This window comes from Eptesicus fuscus, chromosome 11, assembly GCF_027574615.1.
Source record: "Eptesicus fuscus isolate TK198812 chromosome 11, DD_ASM_mEF_20220401, whole genome shotgun sequence".
Lineage (NCBI taxonomy): Eukaryota > Metazoa > Chordata > Mammalia > Chiroptera > Vespertilionidae > Eptesicus > Eptesicus fuscus.
Genome location: NC_072483.1, coordinates 32,411,365 through 32,430,085, shown reverse-complemented (window position 1 = coordinate 32,430,085; position 18,721 = coordinate 32,411,365). Strand labels below are relative to the sequence as shown.

Genomic DNA, 18,721 nt, shown 5'->3' with positions numbered 1-18,721 from the left:
CAAAGCCGTGCACTTAGATGGGTCAGGGGGCCTCTTGACTTTCTGGCATATTGTTCAGACCGTACCAGACAGTCGGGGTTCTGACCATGAAACGAAGTATCTTCCCTGTAGTGTGGCTGCTTTGACTGTGGCAGGAAGCATTTATCTTTCTGGCGACTGCGTTGAAGGCTAGCGGCCCTGAGAAAGTGAATTTTCTGGATGTTTTCTCAGGCAATATGGGAAACAGATGGTGAGCACAGTCATTCTCTTCCCAGCTGAGCCTCTGGGCAACCGCTGAGATGGACTGGCCGGTTCCAATGTCCAAGTCACGACGGTTTCCAGTTAGAAATAACTCAATTTGCATCTAAGGATGAATAACAAGATGCAACTTTTTATAGTGAGGTATAAATTAGATATCTTTAAAGTTACACATTTTGAAGAAATTTAAAGCATCAATATTTCTGAAAACACAAACTTTAATGAGCTGATTTTTTTTACTATTTATTTTCCTTTTATAATATATAGAATCTTTTCATAACTGATATGTTTTAATGATGACAGGATTATTTCTAACCAAATGACTGCATGTACAGTAATAATTTCATTAGCCTAATTATAAAGAACATAATGTATCAAACAAACTGGTGTTGACGCCAACATCAGAAATTTATACACATATCCACACACACGTGTATATGTGCATGTACGTGTTCACATGTGTGTGCAATGTATTGAGAGGGAGAAACACTCAATTACAGTTTATATCACCCAAATGTACACTTAACATTGACGTGATATTGATTTTTAATTTTAAGGAGTTTTCTCCAGGCAAATCAGTAAGGCAAGTCAATTGTCTGTAGCTTACTTTAAAAAAAAAACCCTAAAAGGCCAAGTATGTAGCTCAAAGATGCTCAGAGGTAAGGGGCAGATCCAAGGTCAAGGCTGTGTGTCTCGGGTCTCATATGTCCTTTAGGTCCATTTTGCTGCTGCCCTGGTTTCTCATACCTGGCACATTTGCATACTTTTAAAAAAATTAACTTTATTGGGGTAACATTGGTCAACATGAACATATAGGGTTCAGGTGTGGGTTTCTATGTTACAAGATCTATATTGTATACTTATTAAGTAGGAAAGTAGTTTGATATTTGAGGTCTGGAGGCTGGATGTGGACTAGCAGCCAAGGCGAATTCCTGAGGTTCTTTGAGATTCTTCCATTGATTCAAACATCCATTTATTTATTTTTAATTTTTTAAAAGGAAACCTTTATTGTTGAAAGTATTACATATGTTCCCTTTCCCCCGCATTGATTCCCTCCAGCCTGACCCCCGCTCCCCGCCCCAGGCCTTCTCCACCCTATTGTCTGTGTCCATAGGTTATGCTTATATCAAACATGCATTTATTGAGCAACTACTGTGTGTGGAGATACAGGTGAATAAACACAGCTCCTGCTCATTGCCTAGTTGGGGAAGACAAACATAATGCAGCACAATGAATCCTGTTCTAACAGGTGCCTGGACCATCTAACAAAAGCCGCCAAAGATAGAGGGAAAAGTCACCTTGTGTAGTTCCCAAGGGCTGTTGTGACAAAGAACTACAAGCTGGGTGGCTTAAAGCAACAGAAATGTATTGTCTCACAGTTTTGGAGTTGGAAGTGTGAGATCAAGATGTCACAGGGCCATGTTCTCTGTGAAACCTGCAGGGGAGAATCCTGCCCTGCCTTCTCCAGCTTCTGGTGTTGCCGGCAGGCATTCCTCGGCATTCCTCAAGTGCTTGTAGATGCAACACTCGAATCTCTGCCTCCGTCTTCACATGGCCATTTCTCCTGTGTCTCTGTCTCTTCAATGGCATTCTCTGTGTCTCTCCCCTTCTTATAAGGACACCAATCAGAGTGGATTGGGGCCCATCTTATTCCACTCATAGCAACCTCATCTTCATTCATTACATCTTCAATGACCCTGTTTCCAAACAGTCACATTCTCAGATCCTGGGGGTTAGGACTTCAGCATATTTTTTTTTTTTGAGGGGGGGCACTTTTTCCACCCATAACATCCTGAGATTCATTGTGTAAAATTAATGTAAACCTTCAGGAGACTCAATGCCTGGCCTATTCCACTTCCTCTTTGGAGACTCCTGGTTTATTAAAATCTTACCATTTGTGACAGCATGGATGGGCCTGAAGGGTAATAAGCTAAGTGCAATAGTCAGTCAGAGAAAGACAAATACCATATGATTTCACTTATATGTGGAATCTAAAGAACAATATAAACGAACAAATAGAACAGAAACAGACTCTGATGGTTGCCAGAGGGGAAGAGGGTTGGGGGACTGGGTGAAAAAGGTGAAGGGATTGAGAAGTACAGATTGGTAGTTACAGAATAGTCATGAGGATATAAAGTACAGCATAGAGAATATAGTCAATAATATTGTGATAACTATGTATGGTGGCAGGTGGGTACAGGAAATATTGGGGGAACACTTTGTAAAATATATGATTGGCTAGCCATTACGCAGTACACCTGAAACTAACACAAAATAATATTGAATATAAAAAAATAAAAACAGCCCTGGCTGGTGTGGCTCAGTTGGTTGGAGCATTGTCCCATACACTGAAAGGTGGTGGGTTCAATCCCTAATTGGGCAGATAGGAGGCAACCTCTTGATATTTTTCTGTCACATTGATCTCTCTCTCTCTCTCTCTCTCTCTCTCTCTCTCTCTCTCTCTCTCTGTAAAATCAATAACAAAAATAAAGGCCTTGGGTGATGATTTAAAAAAAAAAGAACAGGAAACAAGGAATCTCAGAATTTACTTAAAAACCTTAACATATATTTTATAAAAACATTAATTTATAGTGTGCTCTGAAAAGTGAGATCCAAGTTTTCAGTTCCTTGATGAACAACTTGTTTTAATCCCATTGGATTATCTCGGCCAGTGATTGTGTAACCTCAGTAGACATAATGCCAACTCTTGAGGTTCTTTGTGAAAATGTGGCTGGGCCAAGGGACCTGGACTCCCCACAGATAGCACAACCTCCCCTCTCACCACCCCCCTCCCCCCGGAAAGAAGCCATTTTGGGTTGAAATGTATCTACTTCTTTCCCTTTTTCCTGCCAAGCCAGCACACACTAATGACCTCTCTGCCCAGGCACCAATTAATCAGTAGAGACCAAGACCTTTAAGGACACATTTGGAAAGCTGATGAATATTTTATTGAGATCCTCCCTTAAGACCTCCAGATAAAAACCCTCCAGACAGAGGAATCTTTGTGACTATAAACTTTTGCTTGTATTTGAGTCTTGAATCTGAATTCTTTCTTAGCTGAACTCAAGAACTGAGGTTGCTGAACTGAGGTCTAACATCTATTGCCATTTCACTGTTAACAGGGTTAAGAATTTGGGCTCTTGAGTGAGATTACCATCACTTATAAGTTTTGTAACCTTGAGCAACATTTTTCCACATCTGCATACCTCAGTTTCTTCTTATGTAAAATGTGGGGGGATTATCATAGTATCTTATTTTTGGAGTATTAAGAGGATTGAATAAATGATGCATGTTAAATTTAGATCAGGACCTGGCAAATATAGTCATTAGTGCTTGCTAAATGTTGGCTACTTACATTTAATTGTTACAAATAATTGTCACAAGTATTTAACAATAATATTTTATTTTGTTTTGCACCTCAACTCTTTTAAAACTTGTTATAAATGTTTTCTCATTTGAATCTCAACCAGCCCTCTGTAACAACAAGGCAAGCATTTATCTCTAGTTTACAGAGGAAGAATTAATCTCAGAGAGTTTAGGGACATAAGCAAACCCAGAGCCAAAAAAGTTAATGTTGAAGGTGCTAGAAGCCATAAGACCTGGCTGGGCCATGAAGGGTAAGACCTACCTTGAGAAAAATTGTAAAAATACAGAAAAATCTAGCTTTGGCCCCTCACTCCTGTGTTCTTGCTTCTCTGCTGCAGCCTGAATTGCTTTAAGCTGCTGTTCCTCTCCAAGATTTGATATTGCCTTGAAGGATTGTTTTTTTATATGCTTATGGTTTATTTAAGGAGGGGCACTGGAGGGGCCTTTAAGACCCTAAGGAATGCACCTATAGTTCAGGCCCTCCTTGAGGGGGTGGATGGGGAGGTACCTTCCATGAGGGGGTGAATGGGGAGGTGCACTGTAGATACTTTGATGTGTCTATAGTCCAGGAAAAGTTAGACAGGCAGGAGCCAAGTCACAAATGGCCTTGCATGCAGATCCTACGAATCTTAGATTTACATTTAGATGACAGAAGTGAATATTCTCTACCTATTCCTAACCTGTAGGACTGTTCTTTATCTATTTGTTACCTGTAGAATTATTATTTGCTTATTCTAAGAAGCAGAAGTAAGTTCCAATAATACATTTGCACTTGAGACCTAAAAATCTAGTGGCTGATGGAGAATAGACAGGAAGCTTATATTCAGGGAGACCAGGTGGGAGGCTGCATTGATAATTCAGGTGAGATATATGGGCTGGTCTGAATTAAATTATGACAATAGAGAAGGAGAAAAGAGGTCAACATGAGGGATATAGGAGGTAGCACTGAGAGTTTACATTGACTAAATAAATGTGAAAGATGATAGGGAACTGGAGTTGGAGATTTTACAGTCAGATTGGGGTGACAGGAAATACTTCCTAGAACAGTAGCTCTCAAACTTTAGTGTGCATCACAATCGCTTGGAGGGATTGTTAAAATACAGATGCAGGGCCCCTCCCCAAGAGTATCGATTCAATAGGCAGGGGTGGGGCCCAAGAATTTGCATTTTCAGCAAGTCCCCAAGATGCTGCTGGTCCTGGAACTATACTGTGAGCATCACTGTCTTAGACAATAGTGTAGTTACATCTCGATGTAGCTTTTAGGAGGAAGTTACTAGTAAACATAGATTAGCTGAGAAGATAAAAGAAAGTATTTTAGGCAGCATAGGGGAGACAATAAAAAGAGACCATGACTTGCCTATTAGAATGGCCTCTTGAGCCCGGTTGGTGTTGCTCAGTGGTTGAGTGTAGACCCAAGAACCAAGAGATCGCGGTTCGATTCCCAGTCTGGGCATATATCCGGGTTGTAGGCTCGATCCTTAGAAGGGGTCATGCAGGAGGCAGCCAATCAATGATGTTTCTCTCATTGATATTTCTCTCTATCCCCCTCTCTTCCTCTCTCAAACTCAATAAAAACATATTTTTTTAAAAAAGGAATGGCCTCCTGAGAGCTTGAGCATGGTGGAGATGAAACTTTCTGTTATCATCAGGCCCCTTTGCAGTATTACCTTCTTTTTGAGGACGTCTCTTCCTCATGTTGTGAAATGGCCATCGAACAGAGCACGTCTTAGTGTGGGTTTTCCCAGATGCAGACACTGGAGAAGGATTTAGTAAAAGCACTTTCTCTGAGAAGTGCAGGCAACTCTGGTAGAGAGAGGCATGTTATACACAGGAAAGGGAAAGCAGAGCTGTTAAGCCACAGGGCAAACTACATGCCTCAAAATGATCCCAAGCAAGGTGGGAGGGAGCTGGGGTATTTATACAAAAACTCCTGTCACTGAGTGTGGTATCTGGTGACCCAGGGTGTGTGTGTGTTAATTCCTTGGCAGTCTGTTCTGCAGCATCCCTTAGTCCTGAGGAAAAGAACTTCAGAGCACAGCAGCTCAATCTAGTCTAAGGCCAAAGGAGAGATTACAGTGATAAAGTACCATCTCAGGCAACCGCGAGATAAATGCCAGTAATGGTCCCTGAAAGGGTCCTGGTCTGGGCCTTTAGGTAGCAAAACAATCACCAGCCTGTGATCTTGGTTTCTTTTTATTCTGTGCATCTTGGAGGAGAAAAAAGCCATTAAGGTGAATTGAGTTGGGATAAGGGGAAGAATTCCTTTTTGTTTTGTAAGGATGCCGGGTACTTAGTCTCTGGGAGTAGTGCATTTTAGAGTGAATATTCTCTACCTATTCCTAACATGTAGGACTGTTCTTTATCTATTTCTTATCTGTAGAATTATTATTTGCTTATTCTAAGAAGCAGAAGTAAGTTCCAAACTTCTAAGGTGGTTAGGATTTTGTTTTGGATTATCACTTGATATTAATCCTATATAATAAAAGCCTAATATGCAAATCGACCAAATGGTGGAACGCCAGTGGAATGACCGGTTGCTATGATGCACACTGACCACCAGGGGGAAGACGCTTAATGCAGGAGCTGCCCCCAGCCCGCAGACCCCAGGCCAGCCAAGGTGGGTGCCAGTGGGGGGCCCCCCAATCTCCCTGCCAGTTGCCCCACAGATTGGCCCTGATCGCCAGCCAGGCCTAGGGACTCCACCCGTGCATGAATTTCATGCACTGGGCCTCTAGTATATTAATAGTTTATCTCCTAGTTTCTCACTATTATCTTTTCTCGATGAAAATACCATGACTTGGTATTTCTTTAAATATTCTTTCCTGAAAGTTATATTTTCCTGGGCATTTAAATTAGATTTGCATTTTTATCTTGAGTCTCTTCCAGTCTCTGCAGCCTCAGATTCATTTTTAGACCAGTTGGAATGATATTCTTTTTGTCACCATTCAGAGTTAATAAAAATGACAGAGAAACCAAATGTTTCAGTTACTTATTAAGCTCTTGTGGTGGTTGAATGAGATACACCTATAATCAATCCAGAATTATACCAATCACATTGAAAAGGTCTTTTATTGCTTTTCATAAAAAGCAAAAGAAATAAATAGGAATTTTCTATGTAAAAAGTCATTATTCACCTGTGGCTCCTGGCATAGCTTTAAGGTGCATTGGAATGCCTATTGGATGTTGTCCTGTCCAGAGAAATTACTCAGTAAGTATTGGTCAGCTTGAAACTTATTTTTGTAAATAAAAATTGGGACTATAATTTATATTTGTTAAATAAAAATATACCATTGCTTTATAATGTAATGTAATGGTTTAAAATAGTGTAAAATATTTTTCTTGTAGCTCAAATTGGTCTTGTTTGAAAGTTACTACATGTCAATCTTCAGCTATAAATTCATCCTGAGACCCAAGATATGGAACATCTATTTATGGAGGATTAGCTGTGGTGTCTGTCACTCAGAAGCCCAAGGGGAAATGGAGAGGTCAAGTTCTAAAGTGAACCTCACGCATGGGAAGATATTTCATATAATGACAGAGCTGAAAGGGTCACACAGCTCACTCATTTTACAGATGAGGAAAACGAGTCCCAAAGCAGGGGAGCGTTTCCAAGAGTAACACATTGAGTTAAAAATTAAATGGCATACAAGTCAGAGAAGGGGAGGATGGTAAACGGACTCTCTTCCAGGCCGTGGGTGCCAGTTTTTCTCTGTGTCAGTCCCAACAACTTAGATTTAGACCAAGGTTGTCCTGGAGTTGCTACTCTGGACAAGTGTCAATGTAGAGTTTCAATGGGACAAAATTAACTGATGTTACTTAAAGATACTGTTCTGAGGTTGTATAATTTTCATACATGTAAGGTGAAACAAAAGAAGCTAGCTGAGAAGATAAAAGAAAGTATTTTAGGCAGCATAGGGGAGGCAATACTTTGAGGCTATTTCTTTGGGCCATTGCAATAGAAAGAGCCAGCACATCTCATAGAGGGGTCATAATGCTCAGCATTTTCCACACTGTTGACAACAGGACTCTCTTCTCCTGGGCCAAATTGTGAGGCTAGTGATTCTCAAGACTCATATTGAGAAAGGCCAGTCCCAATTCCTCTGTTTACTTATGAGGAAAGGAAGCCACTGAGAGGTTTTATGGGACAAGGCTTCCATTTTGGGGGAAAACATTCTCAAGTTTAACCAAATACCAGATCATGCCCACTCTCGTCAGCTGTGTACTGACAAGATAATTCCAGGAGTGCACCAAGTTAGGCTCTGGTTTGGATCTGAGTGTACCTGTTTGGATCCAGTGCCAGCTTGTCTTTCCCCCCTCCCCCCCCGCCACCACTAAAGTATATCTTGGTCACTAGAGATGATAGAATTGACCCAGTTCACCGGTAACTTTCATACCACTTATGTTGACTAGATCAGTGTGACTGTCCACCCATGATGAGCTGGATTTCAGGATCAGACTTGACGTCCAGGGATCTTCCTGGACCTAAACAATACTTCAGATTCAATGGGACATTGTTATCCACTGTTTACCCGGCCGTATTTGCTATATTGTCACACATTCCAACTTCCACTGCTGTGTGGCTGACTATGAAAACTTACTGCTGACAAACTCTCTCCTCTAAACAGCCTGTTCTGGCCCAGTGACAATGACTCAAACTGTCAAGCGAGTTAGGCACTGTCGAGCTGCTCATTACCTTATGCAGAACATTAGGAATTTCTTAATCAATTTTTTAAAAAAGAACTATTTAATAAATATTGTCCAAGGATGGCTTAGGGGGTTAGTTTGGCATATACAGGACTTCATAAAATGCTACCTCCGCTAATTAGAAAGTGACATGACAGCTTCTTCCCCTAAGACCAATTTATATAAAAACTAATATAAAATAACAAAAATGTACATGCAATTTTAAAAAACTGCTGTCTGAGCCAGAGGTACCTTTCATGTTGTCAATTCTTTGGCTGCCTCTACTAGTATGTTCATATTAATATATACATAAATGAATACATGTAATAAATAATTTTCAAACACTAGACCTTATTTTTAACAGCAGTGTAAGGACTTTTTAATTCAAACTAGTGTTTAGAAAGACATTTTTCTTGGGAAAAATACACACACCTATACATGCACGCACATAAGTGTGCATACACACATGTAAACCTACACACATGTAATTTGTGTGTGAGAGTGAGAGTTAGAAGTACTGCCTATGAAGTTGATTCACAAGCTACATAAGAAAATAGGCCTTGCTATTTTATATTATATCTCACATTGAAAATGCATTAGAAGTCAGCAATTTAAGGTTTGCATTATTTGAGACTCATTCATTTACGAAGACTGTTTAAAGATGGGCAATAAATTGTAAGTTCTGATAACTTACTCAATGACAATTGAATAACTGTGGATAGTGGGTTGAAAGAACAATTTGGGGGTAGGCTGCGGAGAGGGGATAATAGAAGCAAAACACAGAAAACCTTGGCTGTTCTCATTTCCATGCAAACATCAGGGACACACTGCTTCAACGTCAGGACTCTCCAAACAATGCAACTTAACGAAGAGCTCATGTAGAAGATAACCTATGCCCAAGTCCTACAGAGAAGCAGGGGCAGAAGAAAAAGAAGCTAGACATCGGTTGGAGGGTAATTTAACATTTAAAAATCTCCCTCTTCTATGTTTATGTATTTTTCATGGGGTCTGATTCTAGGGAACATAGAGAAGGATATAGGAGTATTTAGAAGGATGAGTGGGCAACAGTGGTGAAACTTACTGTGTTCAACATGAATTTTGGAAAGCAAATAATGCCTGGGAGGTTGATAATTTGAGCTATTCATACCTATATGCCCCACTGTGTTATTGAATCTGCATGATTCACAATTGAACATGTTTAATTGTATACCATATAATGTGTGTTGTTGCTGATGTATTCTGACTTTGTTAATGTCTGATTGACTCAAAGCTCTACATTCTGTAAAAGAGAATAGCAATATGACAATGTCAGAACCTACCATTTCCTACTGCTTACCTGGGCACTCAGCGTCCTCCATAGCATAGCTTCTACCTTATAGTTTTCCATTATTTCCCTCCATAATCCTTACTTGATCTAAACCAGATTAATCTTCATTCCCCACACATGCCACACAGTCTCCCATCTTTAAGGAACAGCTGATACTATCTACTAATTCGAATACTCTTCGCCCTGTCATTTCTAGCTCTTAAAGTCCTATTCAAAATTCACTCAAAATGCTATGTCCATGCTTTGGGTTCAAGGTGACTGACTGAGCACACATTTATGGTCACCTTTCTCAAACTCTAAATGAATTTTTTGAAAAAGTTAATTGTAAGTAAATGAGAAATCAATAGTAGCAATAAAAAGAACATTGATAACCAATGTATATTAGAAAGTCTACACACATTCTTATCTACCAGGAAAATAAATGCTTTAGTATACCCAGAAATATACTTATACTACTCAATGTGCAAGATCTATGTAAAGAAAACAACAAAACTTTACTGGTGGATGTAAAAAAGGATGTAGATAGGAAAGTTACATTATAAAAGTGTAAATTCTGGCTAAATAAATTTACAAATTAAAATAAATTATAAAAATCCAAAAATAATTTTCATGGAAATTGATAAGCTAATTACCAGTACTTGTAAAAGAAGACCGGGGAGAGGTCAATGGGTGAAAAAGGAGACTTATGTAATGCTTTAAACAATAAAGAATTAAAAAATAAATAAAAGAAATAAAAGAAGTATAAGAATAGCTGAATGACTTTAGAAGAATGGGGTTAGCTTGCTCTATAGATATAAAAATATACTCAAGATCTACAGTCACTAAAACAGTGTGATACTGACTAGAACATCAAAATAGATTAATTGAACAAAGGAGACTATATATCTAAAATTTATATAGAATATCTAAGACAAGAAGAGTCAGAATTCTCTTAAAGATAAAGCATAAAGTGGGAGGATTTGATCTTCCAGACATCAAGGCAGATCTTAAGGAATTATAAAGAAAACCCAAAAATCATAAGGAATAACAATAGCACCAACAGTGGTTCTGATGCAGAAATAGACAAACAGGTGGATAGGATCGGAAGCCCAGAAAGAACTCATACACAACTGGATAAGATTGATAACAGAGGAACAGACATGCATATAATTCAATATATGCCAAAAGTGGCATTTCAAAATCAGTTTGTTCAATAAATAGTGCTGAAGCTGGAAGGAAGGGATTGCAAATGAATATTAAAACATTCCAATGGCCACAGGCACCACAACAACTTGGAGAAAATATTCACAACATGTACAAGACACAAATGGCTAATACCCATAACACATTAAGAATGCCTATAAATCAATGTAGAGGGAAATATGGGCAGTTAACACATAGAATAAAAGACACAATGGTTGATAAATATGAAAAAATAACCAATGTCATTAGTCACTGGTAAAGTGCAAAATAGAAAAAATAATATATAATATGAGGGACATTGAAAATAATCCCAATATAACCATGTGTGCAATTACATATTAAACTTAGTAAATGATGAAATAATCACTAAACATAAAAATTAAAGAAATCATTACAGGTACAGCTTCTTCTAGCTTCACCATTCTTATTGTGTGAATACACCCTCAGAGTCTCAAGGTGACTGCTCTGCCCCAGACATTACATCTGTGTTCCAGCAACGGAGAAGGGAAGAATGGCAAGAGGAAAATAGTACATGCCAGTGAATCTGACCCGCTCGTCAGTAATATTATTCTTTCCCCAGAAGTCTTGTTCCCTAGAGTTACACTTAAATCTTATTGACAAACTGTGTCACCCTTAGGGAATTGAGGTGGAGTGTTTTATTATTTATTTATTTAGAGAACATTTATTGGTTTTTGTTTTTTTTTTAGGAGTGCATATTTATTTATTTATTTATTTATTTTTACTGTCTAAAGGTTTACATATGTCTCCTTTTTCCCCAATTGACCTTCCCCCCCAGCCATTCCCACCCAAGGCAAGCCCCCACCGCCCCAGTGTCTGTGTCCATTGTTTTGCTAATATGCATGCATACAAGTCCTTTGGTTGCTCTCTAAACCTGCCCCCTATCATTTGTCTCTAGATCAATCTATTCTCATTTACCCAATTATGTTGATCATTATATCCCAACATGAGTGAGATCATGTGATATTTATCTTTCTCCAACTAGCTTATTTCACTTAGCATAATGTTCTCCAGTTCCATCAATGTTGTTGCAAATGGTAAAAGTTCCTTCTTTTTTATAGCGGCAGAGTATTCCATTGTGTAAATGTACCACATTTATTTATTAAGAGAATATTTATTGGGTGTTTTGTTTTTTTAGGAGTGCATTTTTTAAATGAGCATATTTCTGTTCCAAACTAAATTGTGGTTCTGTTAGTAAGCAAGAAGTGGAGCGTACATATTGCTTAGACAACTGGCAGTGTCTAATGTGTGAAGGGAGCAGCTAGAAGGGTGCCTGGTACATCATACTTACTCAAATATTAGTTAGATGAAGGAATTAGGATTTTCATGTTAAATCTGCATAACCCCCAGGATGACAGTGAAAGGGAATTGAGAGCCGAGCCCCAGCTCCAGAGGAAACTAGTCCAGAGGGAGCAAAAGGCTGCCTGAGAGATTTAAGATGACATGGATACAACTATAGATGCTACTTAATGTCTTTGAAAATGCCTAGAGAAGATTCAGACAGAAAGCTTGAGGTAGTTAGTGATACATGCCTACAGCTGTGCTGCTCAGCACTATGGCCACCAGCCACATGTGGCTATTTAAGTTTAAATTAAGTAAAAAAGTACAAAACCTCAGCCCCGTGGTCACCCTAGTCACATTTTGAATGCTCAGTAGTCGCATGTGGCCAGTGGCTACCACATTGCACGGTGCCTACATAGTGCATTTCCATCATGCGGAAGGTGCTACTGGATCGAGCTTGTCTAGAAAAATTAAGCCAAGGGAGGAAAAAAAAAAAGAGGGAGAGAGAAAAATATCAACTCCCAGAAAAACAAACCCTTGTGCAGGAAACAAAAGATAATCACAATATATGGGTTTCAGCTGTTAATAGCATTTTGCTAAGCATAATAATGTAAACATTGAATTCTGAATTACACAAGTATTACCAGGATAGAGGGATGGGAGATGAGGTTTGTGTCTCATGAGAACGGGGGTTTATATGAAAGAGAAGCGAAACTTCATCTTCCAAGGTGGGAACTTAACAGATAATGCTTATGATTGAAAAAAAAATCAGTATCGAGCAATATAGACCTGTTGTTACATGTGTAGAGATAAATAGCAAAGGATAATAAGCCTTGCCAAATGATTGAGTTCTTAAATGATATGCAGATATAATTTTATTAAAATAACTAGAGGCCCAGTGCACAAAATTTGTGCACGGGGGTCCCTCAGCTCAACCTGCACCCTCTACAATCCAGGAGCTCTCAGGGGATGTCCTACTGATGGCTCAGGCCCACTCCTGTGGTTCTCTGCTCTCTGTGGGGCCTGGAGGTTTCCCTGCAGCCATGGAGATGAAGCCCCCATGCCCTGCTGTCTGCTCTCTGCCTGCTGCCCCCATGTGCCATGTGAAGGAAGCCCCAATGCCCTGCAGTGCGCTCTGTCTGCCAGGCCTGGGGGCTTCGCCGACACCAACACACTAAGGAAGCCCCTATACCTTGTTGTCCTGGCTCTGTCTGCGGGGCCTGGGGGGTGTTCCCGCCACCACGTTACTAAGGAAGCCCCCAAGCCCTGCTGTCTGGGCTCTGTCTGCCGTGTCTGGGGGCAGATCCAGCTTCGCTGCTTGGTCTGCGAGAACCCCCGCGGGGCTGACAGGCCCAACCGCTGCAGCACCGGCGGGGCGGGAACTGGATCTGCCCCCTCCGGCGGACAGGCCCAGACACTCCAGCAGCGGGGCTGAGGGGACTGGGTGCCGCCATCCTGTGGCTATGGGGGCCGCCGTTTTGTTGCGGAGTGATGGTTAATTTGCATATTACTCTTTTATTAGATGGGATTAATAAAATCAAATAAACTGCAACAACAAAGACTCTGTTGCAATGCTCTCTCCCCCATGGAATCATTTCTGGTCTCCTGACACGACACGTCTGCACTCTGATCTCTAGGAAAGCATCCTCTGAAGCTTTGCTATTGGCACTTTGCTTTGCTTTGTCGTCAGTTATACAGGCTTCTAGTCAAACTCCTATTGATTCATAAATTCTTAGACTTAATGACTGTCTGATTTCTAAAACTTTGTGATATTTTGGTATTTCAGTCTTATACAGATTGAAGTTCAAAGACTCTAATAAAGTGTGAAATATGGTAATAACATCAACTATAACAGCTAACATTTACTGAGCACTTGCTATGTGCAAGGCATGTGATCAGAACCTACCGAAAAAGGGCATTACTCTTCCACAGAAGAGAATACAGATAGACTGGAAAAATGGATAGAGCTGCTCTTTCCTCCCTAGAGGGCACAATTCCAGATTAGCATTCGAATGTGTATGTTTATCTTTATAATATTTTGTACCATATGTTATTTAAAAAATGGGGCCTGTATTATTTTTTAATTTAACACCATCTTTTAAGACACATAATGAATAGTAATCACAATTCTTCTAGTATGCAACTGCCAGGTGAATGATCTCATATTAACACATATCCCTCAGTCATAAGACCTGTGAGAATATTCCAAGTGAACAGGTATAATTAGTAAATATGAAAATGATGTTCAATTTTATTTATGACCATATGAATCACCAAAGGGGGAGAAGCACATACTAGTATGTTTAAAATATGAGATTACTTCCTAACATTTAACTCAAAAATAACTGTTACCATATGTTTAGTCTCAAATCTATATCAATATATGGGTGACCCACAGGGTTTTTGCCTCAGTACAAAGGACTGGAGAGGAATTAAATCAGTGAAAATTGTCTTTAAGTTGAAAATTTTCAGATAATTGTTTCAAAGTCAGTGGCCTACATTCTGACTTGCCTAATAGAGCATTATCTTCTCCCAGTAATTTACTGATTTCATTTTATCTGCTCTTGCTGTTCAGAAATTGCACCCTTTTGTGTCTGCATTCACACTTTGCGTCTAGGAGCCATCTGAGTAAATATAAAATCAGTAATCGTCACGTATGAGAGAGGCTCTGTATTCCTAGCAGCCAGCCTTACCGACGGAGAGAGAAGATAATGAATGTGATCTTGGCATACCCTCCTGGTTTAGTAATAGAAAAATGGTGGGGCCTGATCTCTTTAATTACACCCTATGGATAGCTTATATAATGTCACCATCAAAGAGTTTCACCTAACACTTCATTTTGTTACATTTAAAAGAATTATTTTTGCCAACTTGGTACTTTCTGGGTCTTATTCCTCTATTTCTTTCACATCAATATCTACGGCTTGCCTGGTGAGCTGTACGAGAGTGAGCATGTTTACCTCTGTGAAGATTGGACAAATGATGTGAAGAAAGCAGTGACAGAAGGGTCAAAGCCCCTCAAAATCATGCTTGTTTTTCTCCAAATTCTTTTGCGAATATGGCATTTTTCTCCAAATTCATTTCTCCGAATATGGCATTAAACAGGGCTGCAGTAAATGAGAGATTTCACGTAAATTTGAACCCCATATGCTGGAAGTTGGGCAAAATGTCGCTACATTTGAATAGTTCTAAGCAAGCAATTTGTTACCCTTTATCCTTTAGTGAAATTGATGAACAGGTGGTTTTCAGAAGATCACTCAGTATATTTAGCTTCTGAAATTTGAGCAACTCAAGATCTGATTGGCTGCTCTTGCCACATGATAATTGGGAGCCCAGGCACCACGCTGGCTCTTGCTTGGGGTTCTCAGGAGGGGAGAGTTGGGAGAGGCTTTGCTGCTGAGGAAATTTATTTGATAGATTGAAGGTAAGGCCCCTTTATGGCTTTTTCTGTAATGTTCTTTCAGGAGACATGCCACACCTTCCCTTGAAGTATTTTCCAAAGTGGTGGGTCCTAACTGGGGAAACTGGTGATGGAAACGGTGACGAGGGAAGTCTGTAACGCCATCGCCGTACCCAGGCCCGACTAATATCCGACATGTAGTGTGTGGTTAGAATCAAGTCTGATACTAACCAATTCATTGCTTAACCGAGCTGGCTCTCTGGTCTAACAAAACCTTTTCATTTTTGCCTTTGATTTTTTTTTTTCCTAAATATATTAGTACGAAAAAGGATCCTATATTTATCCTTTTCTACTGGGCTTCATTTGCCTGAGGAGTGGCAGTTTCGCTAGCTTAACAAAACCAGCCACAGCAGGGTATAGGTTTACATGGCAAATATGTCTGGGCCAAGGGACAGCTGCTCCAAGTCATCATCCGCTTTTATCAGGAGAGCCCCACTCCCTGGCGTCTGCCCACAAAGGCCTTGGGAGATCCTTTCGTTGGTGCCCGAATTAGGAGCTTTAGGTCGAAGACCCTCAACCTCCTGCATCCTTCAGTTAGCGCGTCAACAATTTGTTCTTTTCCAGGTTTGAACGAGAGCTACAGAAACGACAGAGAGCAGTCCACACAAGCCGATGGTGTTCGGGAGGAAAATAAACCCATTGCCTTGAGGTTTCTATTTTTCTTTTAAAATCTATTGGCAGGTTTATTTTGCTATGTTCTCGTCTGAGACGTAAGATATACTGTGTATCGTGTATCAGAGCATATGGAGACCTCTTAGAATCTTGGTGCTACGGGGGAAAATGACAATTTCTTCCGAAAGCCGAGCTGACATTCCTTTTGTTTGAAAATGTTTCTCTCCAAGTATTTGGAAGTTGAAGTACTCTGTTCCTTTGATTTAAATCCTCTCGCTCCCTTACCACCACCCCTCCCCTCCGGGGTCCCCGTCTTTGTGTTACAACTTGGACTAAGTTGATCTTGTAGCCACAACCAGATTCATTCTTTTAAACCTGCACTTAAATGTCTTTTCTCACTTAGCCTGAAAACATATATGTACGTGTAGAACGGATAAGATTTTAAATTCTGCTTTTATAATGTTGTATAAGCGGATTTCAGTCCCGGGGATAGATGCTAACGTATCTTCATTTGTCTGGAACATGAGCAGTGTGTAGGTGCCACTACTACTCTGAGAACATGGCAGATGACGAAGAATATGAGGAGGTGGTGGAGGTAAGATACAAAAACTGACTCCGACGGCAAAGCATTTTATGTAGCAACAATCAAAGCCATGCAGGTGAATTAATCATTTGAAAAATACAATGCCTGTTATAACTTCACAACAGTCATCATTAAAGCACGAGAAAGGAATATTTTATATTCAGTTTCACTGTAATTATGTGGGATTTAAAATTGAAAAGAAGTACCACTGTTTCCCACTTTTGCTTTTCTTTAAAGTCTCAAAAACAAAACAAAACACAGAGTGTAGGGAAAAGGCAGATGTTAATTTGTGTTCTAACTAAAACGACCTTCTCCCCCACCTCCCAACCCCGAAGGGACAGAGAAGATGGAGAAAAACTTCTGGAAACTGATTTCTCTTTCTTAGTGTCTGCAAAGAAATAGAAGGGAAAACTCTTTACTTCAAGCAGCTGATTATCTATAGGGAGATATGAGTTAAATGCATATGTGAGATTTTATATACATGTACATGTGCATGCACACACATATAAAAGTAAACTCACCCCTGGCCATGTGTCTCAGTTGGTTGGAGCGGCCACCGTAAAACAAAAGGTCACGGGTTCAATTCAACAAAAGGTCACGGGATCAATTCCCGGTCAAGGCACATACCCAGGTTGCGGGTTCAATCCCCAGTCATGGTGTGTACGGGAGGCAACTAATCGATGTTTCTCTCTTGCATCCATGTTTCTCTCTTAAAAAAAAAAATCAGTAAGCAAATAAATAAGTTAACTCAGGACGCTCCCAAGGAAGAGTTGGAACCACAGTTTCCCACCAACTCCATTGCATTCACCCAAGGGAACAAAACTAGCTTTGCATTTGAATTTTGAAAAAGAACAAAGACCACAGTGGCATCTTGAAAGATTCCCTCCAGATTATTGGTGGATGTCTAACATATTTTACAAAGTTGTTGTTTATTTCATATATATATATATGTATATATATATATAATTTTGTTTTTATCATGTTATGGTTTTCCTTCACCAGCTCTTGCCTTTAGTTCCACATCCATATAAATATACTGCCATTGAATATAAAAGTGGTTAACAATTACTAATTGATGGTGATATAAATACATATATGAACTTGGAGGCAGTTTTGAAAAATCTGTGCTTTTGAAAAAAATGAAAATAACTTTAAGAGCTACCTAGAATCAAATTTCAAATGAAAGTGCCAAAATTTGTCTTTGGAAGATTATTTTATGGACCAGTCTATATTTCTTTGTTTGTTTGTTTACTTTTGTTAATTCTTACCTGAGGATTTTTTTCCATTGATTTTGTTTTAGAGCAAGTGGAAGGGAGGGAGTGAAGGGGAAAGAGAGAGAGAAAAATTGATTCGAGAGAGACACATTGACTGGTTGCCTTCTGCACATGCCCTGATTGGGGCCAGCAATCAAAACTGCAACCAAGTACATGCCCTTGACCAGGAATCAAACCCATGAACCTTTGGTGTGTGGGAAAATGCCCTAACCACTTAGAAACACTGGCCAGGGCAGGAGCAGTCTATATTTAGATGAAGAAAATTTTATTTTATTCTACAAATAAAGTTGCTTTTATTACTGAAACACAAAAACACACACACACACACACACACACACACACACATCCCAGAATGAATCTCATCCAATATAACATTTAAACTCTCTGGCTTCAATGCCAAAGGCCACATTTCTCAACATTCAAAATTATCACTAGTGTGCATTTCACATATGTCTCTAAAGGGTTGGATAATCAGTATCAAACACTAACACAATTACAAAGTAAATTGCCTTTCCTGTGATGCTAAAACCAGGAATACTTTTTAGCTTCCAACTTAAACATTCCTTGACCTTCTTAATATAATTGTGCTCATCGGTCACTGAAAACTGTCCTTAGCAATGGACTCGATTGATTTAACGAGATGTCATAAAAATGGAGGGGGTTATTTTTAGGCCTCTCGTCCTTGCCATTTTGTCCCC

The 18,721-nt window shown here is 39.6% G+C and overlaps 1 protein-coding gene across 1 annotated transcript in view; it reads left to right on the top strand.

Annotated features, from left to right (window-relative positions):
- The first annotated feature begins 15,456 nt into the window (after positions 1 to 15,456).
- NEB (nebulin) overlaps positions 15,457 to 18,721 on the top strand; it is a 191,668-nt gene continuing 188,403 nt past the window's right edge. Inside the window, exons 1-3 of the mRNA XM_054723403.1 lie at positions 15,457 to 15,518; positions 16,119 to 16,203; positions 16,697 to 16,761. Of these exons, the coding sequence (XP_054579378.1) occupies positions 16,726 to 16,761 (36 nt within the window). The 5' untranslated portion in view covers positions 15,457 to 15,518; positions 16,119 to 16,203; positions 16,697 to 16,725. The remainder of the gene's footprint in view (positions 15,519 to 16,118; positions 16,204 to 16,696; positions 16,762 to 18,721) is intronic.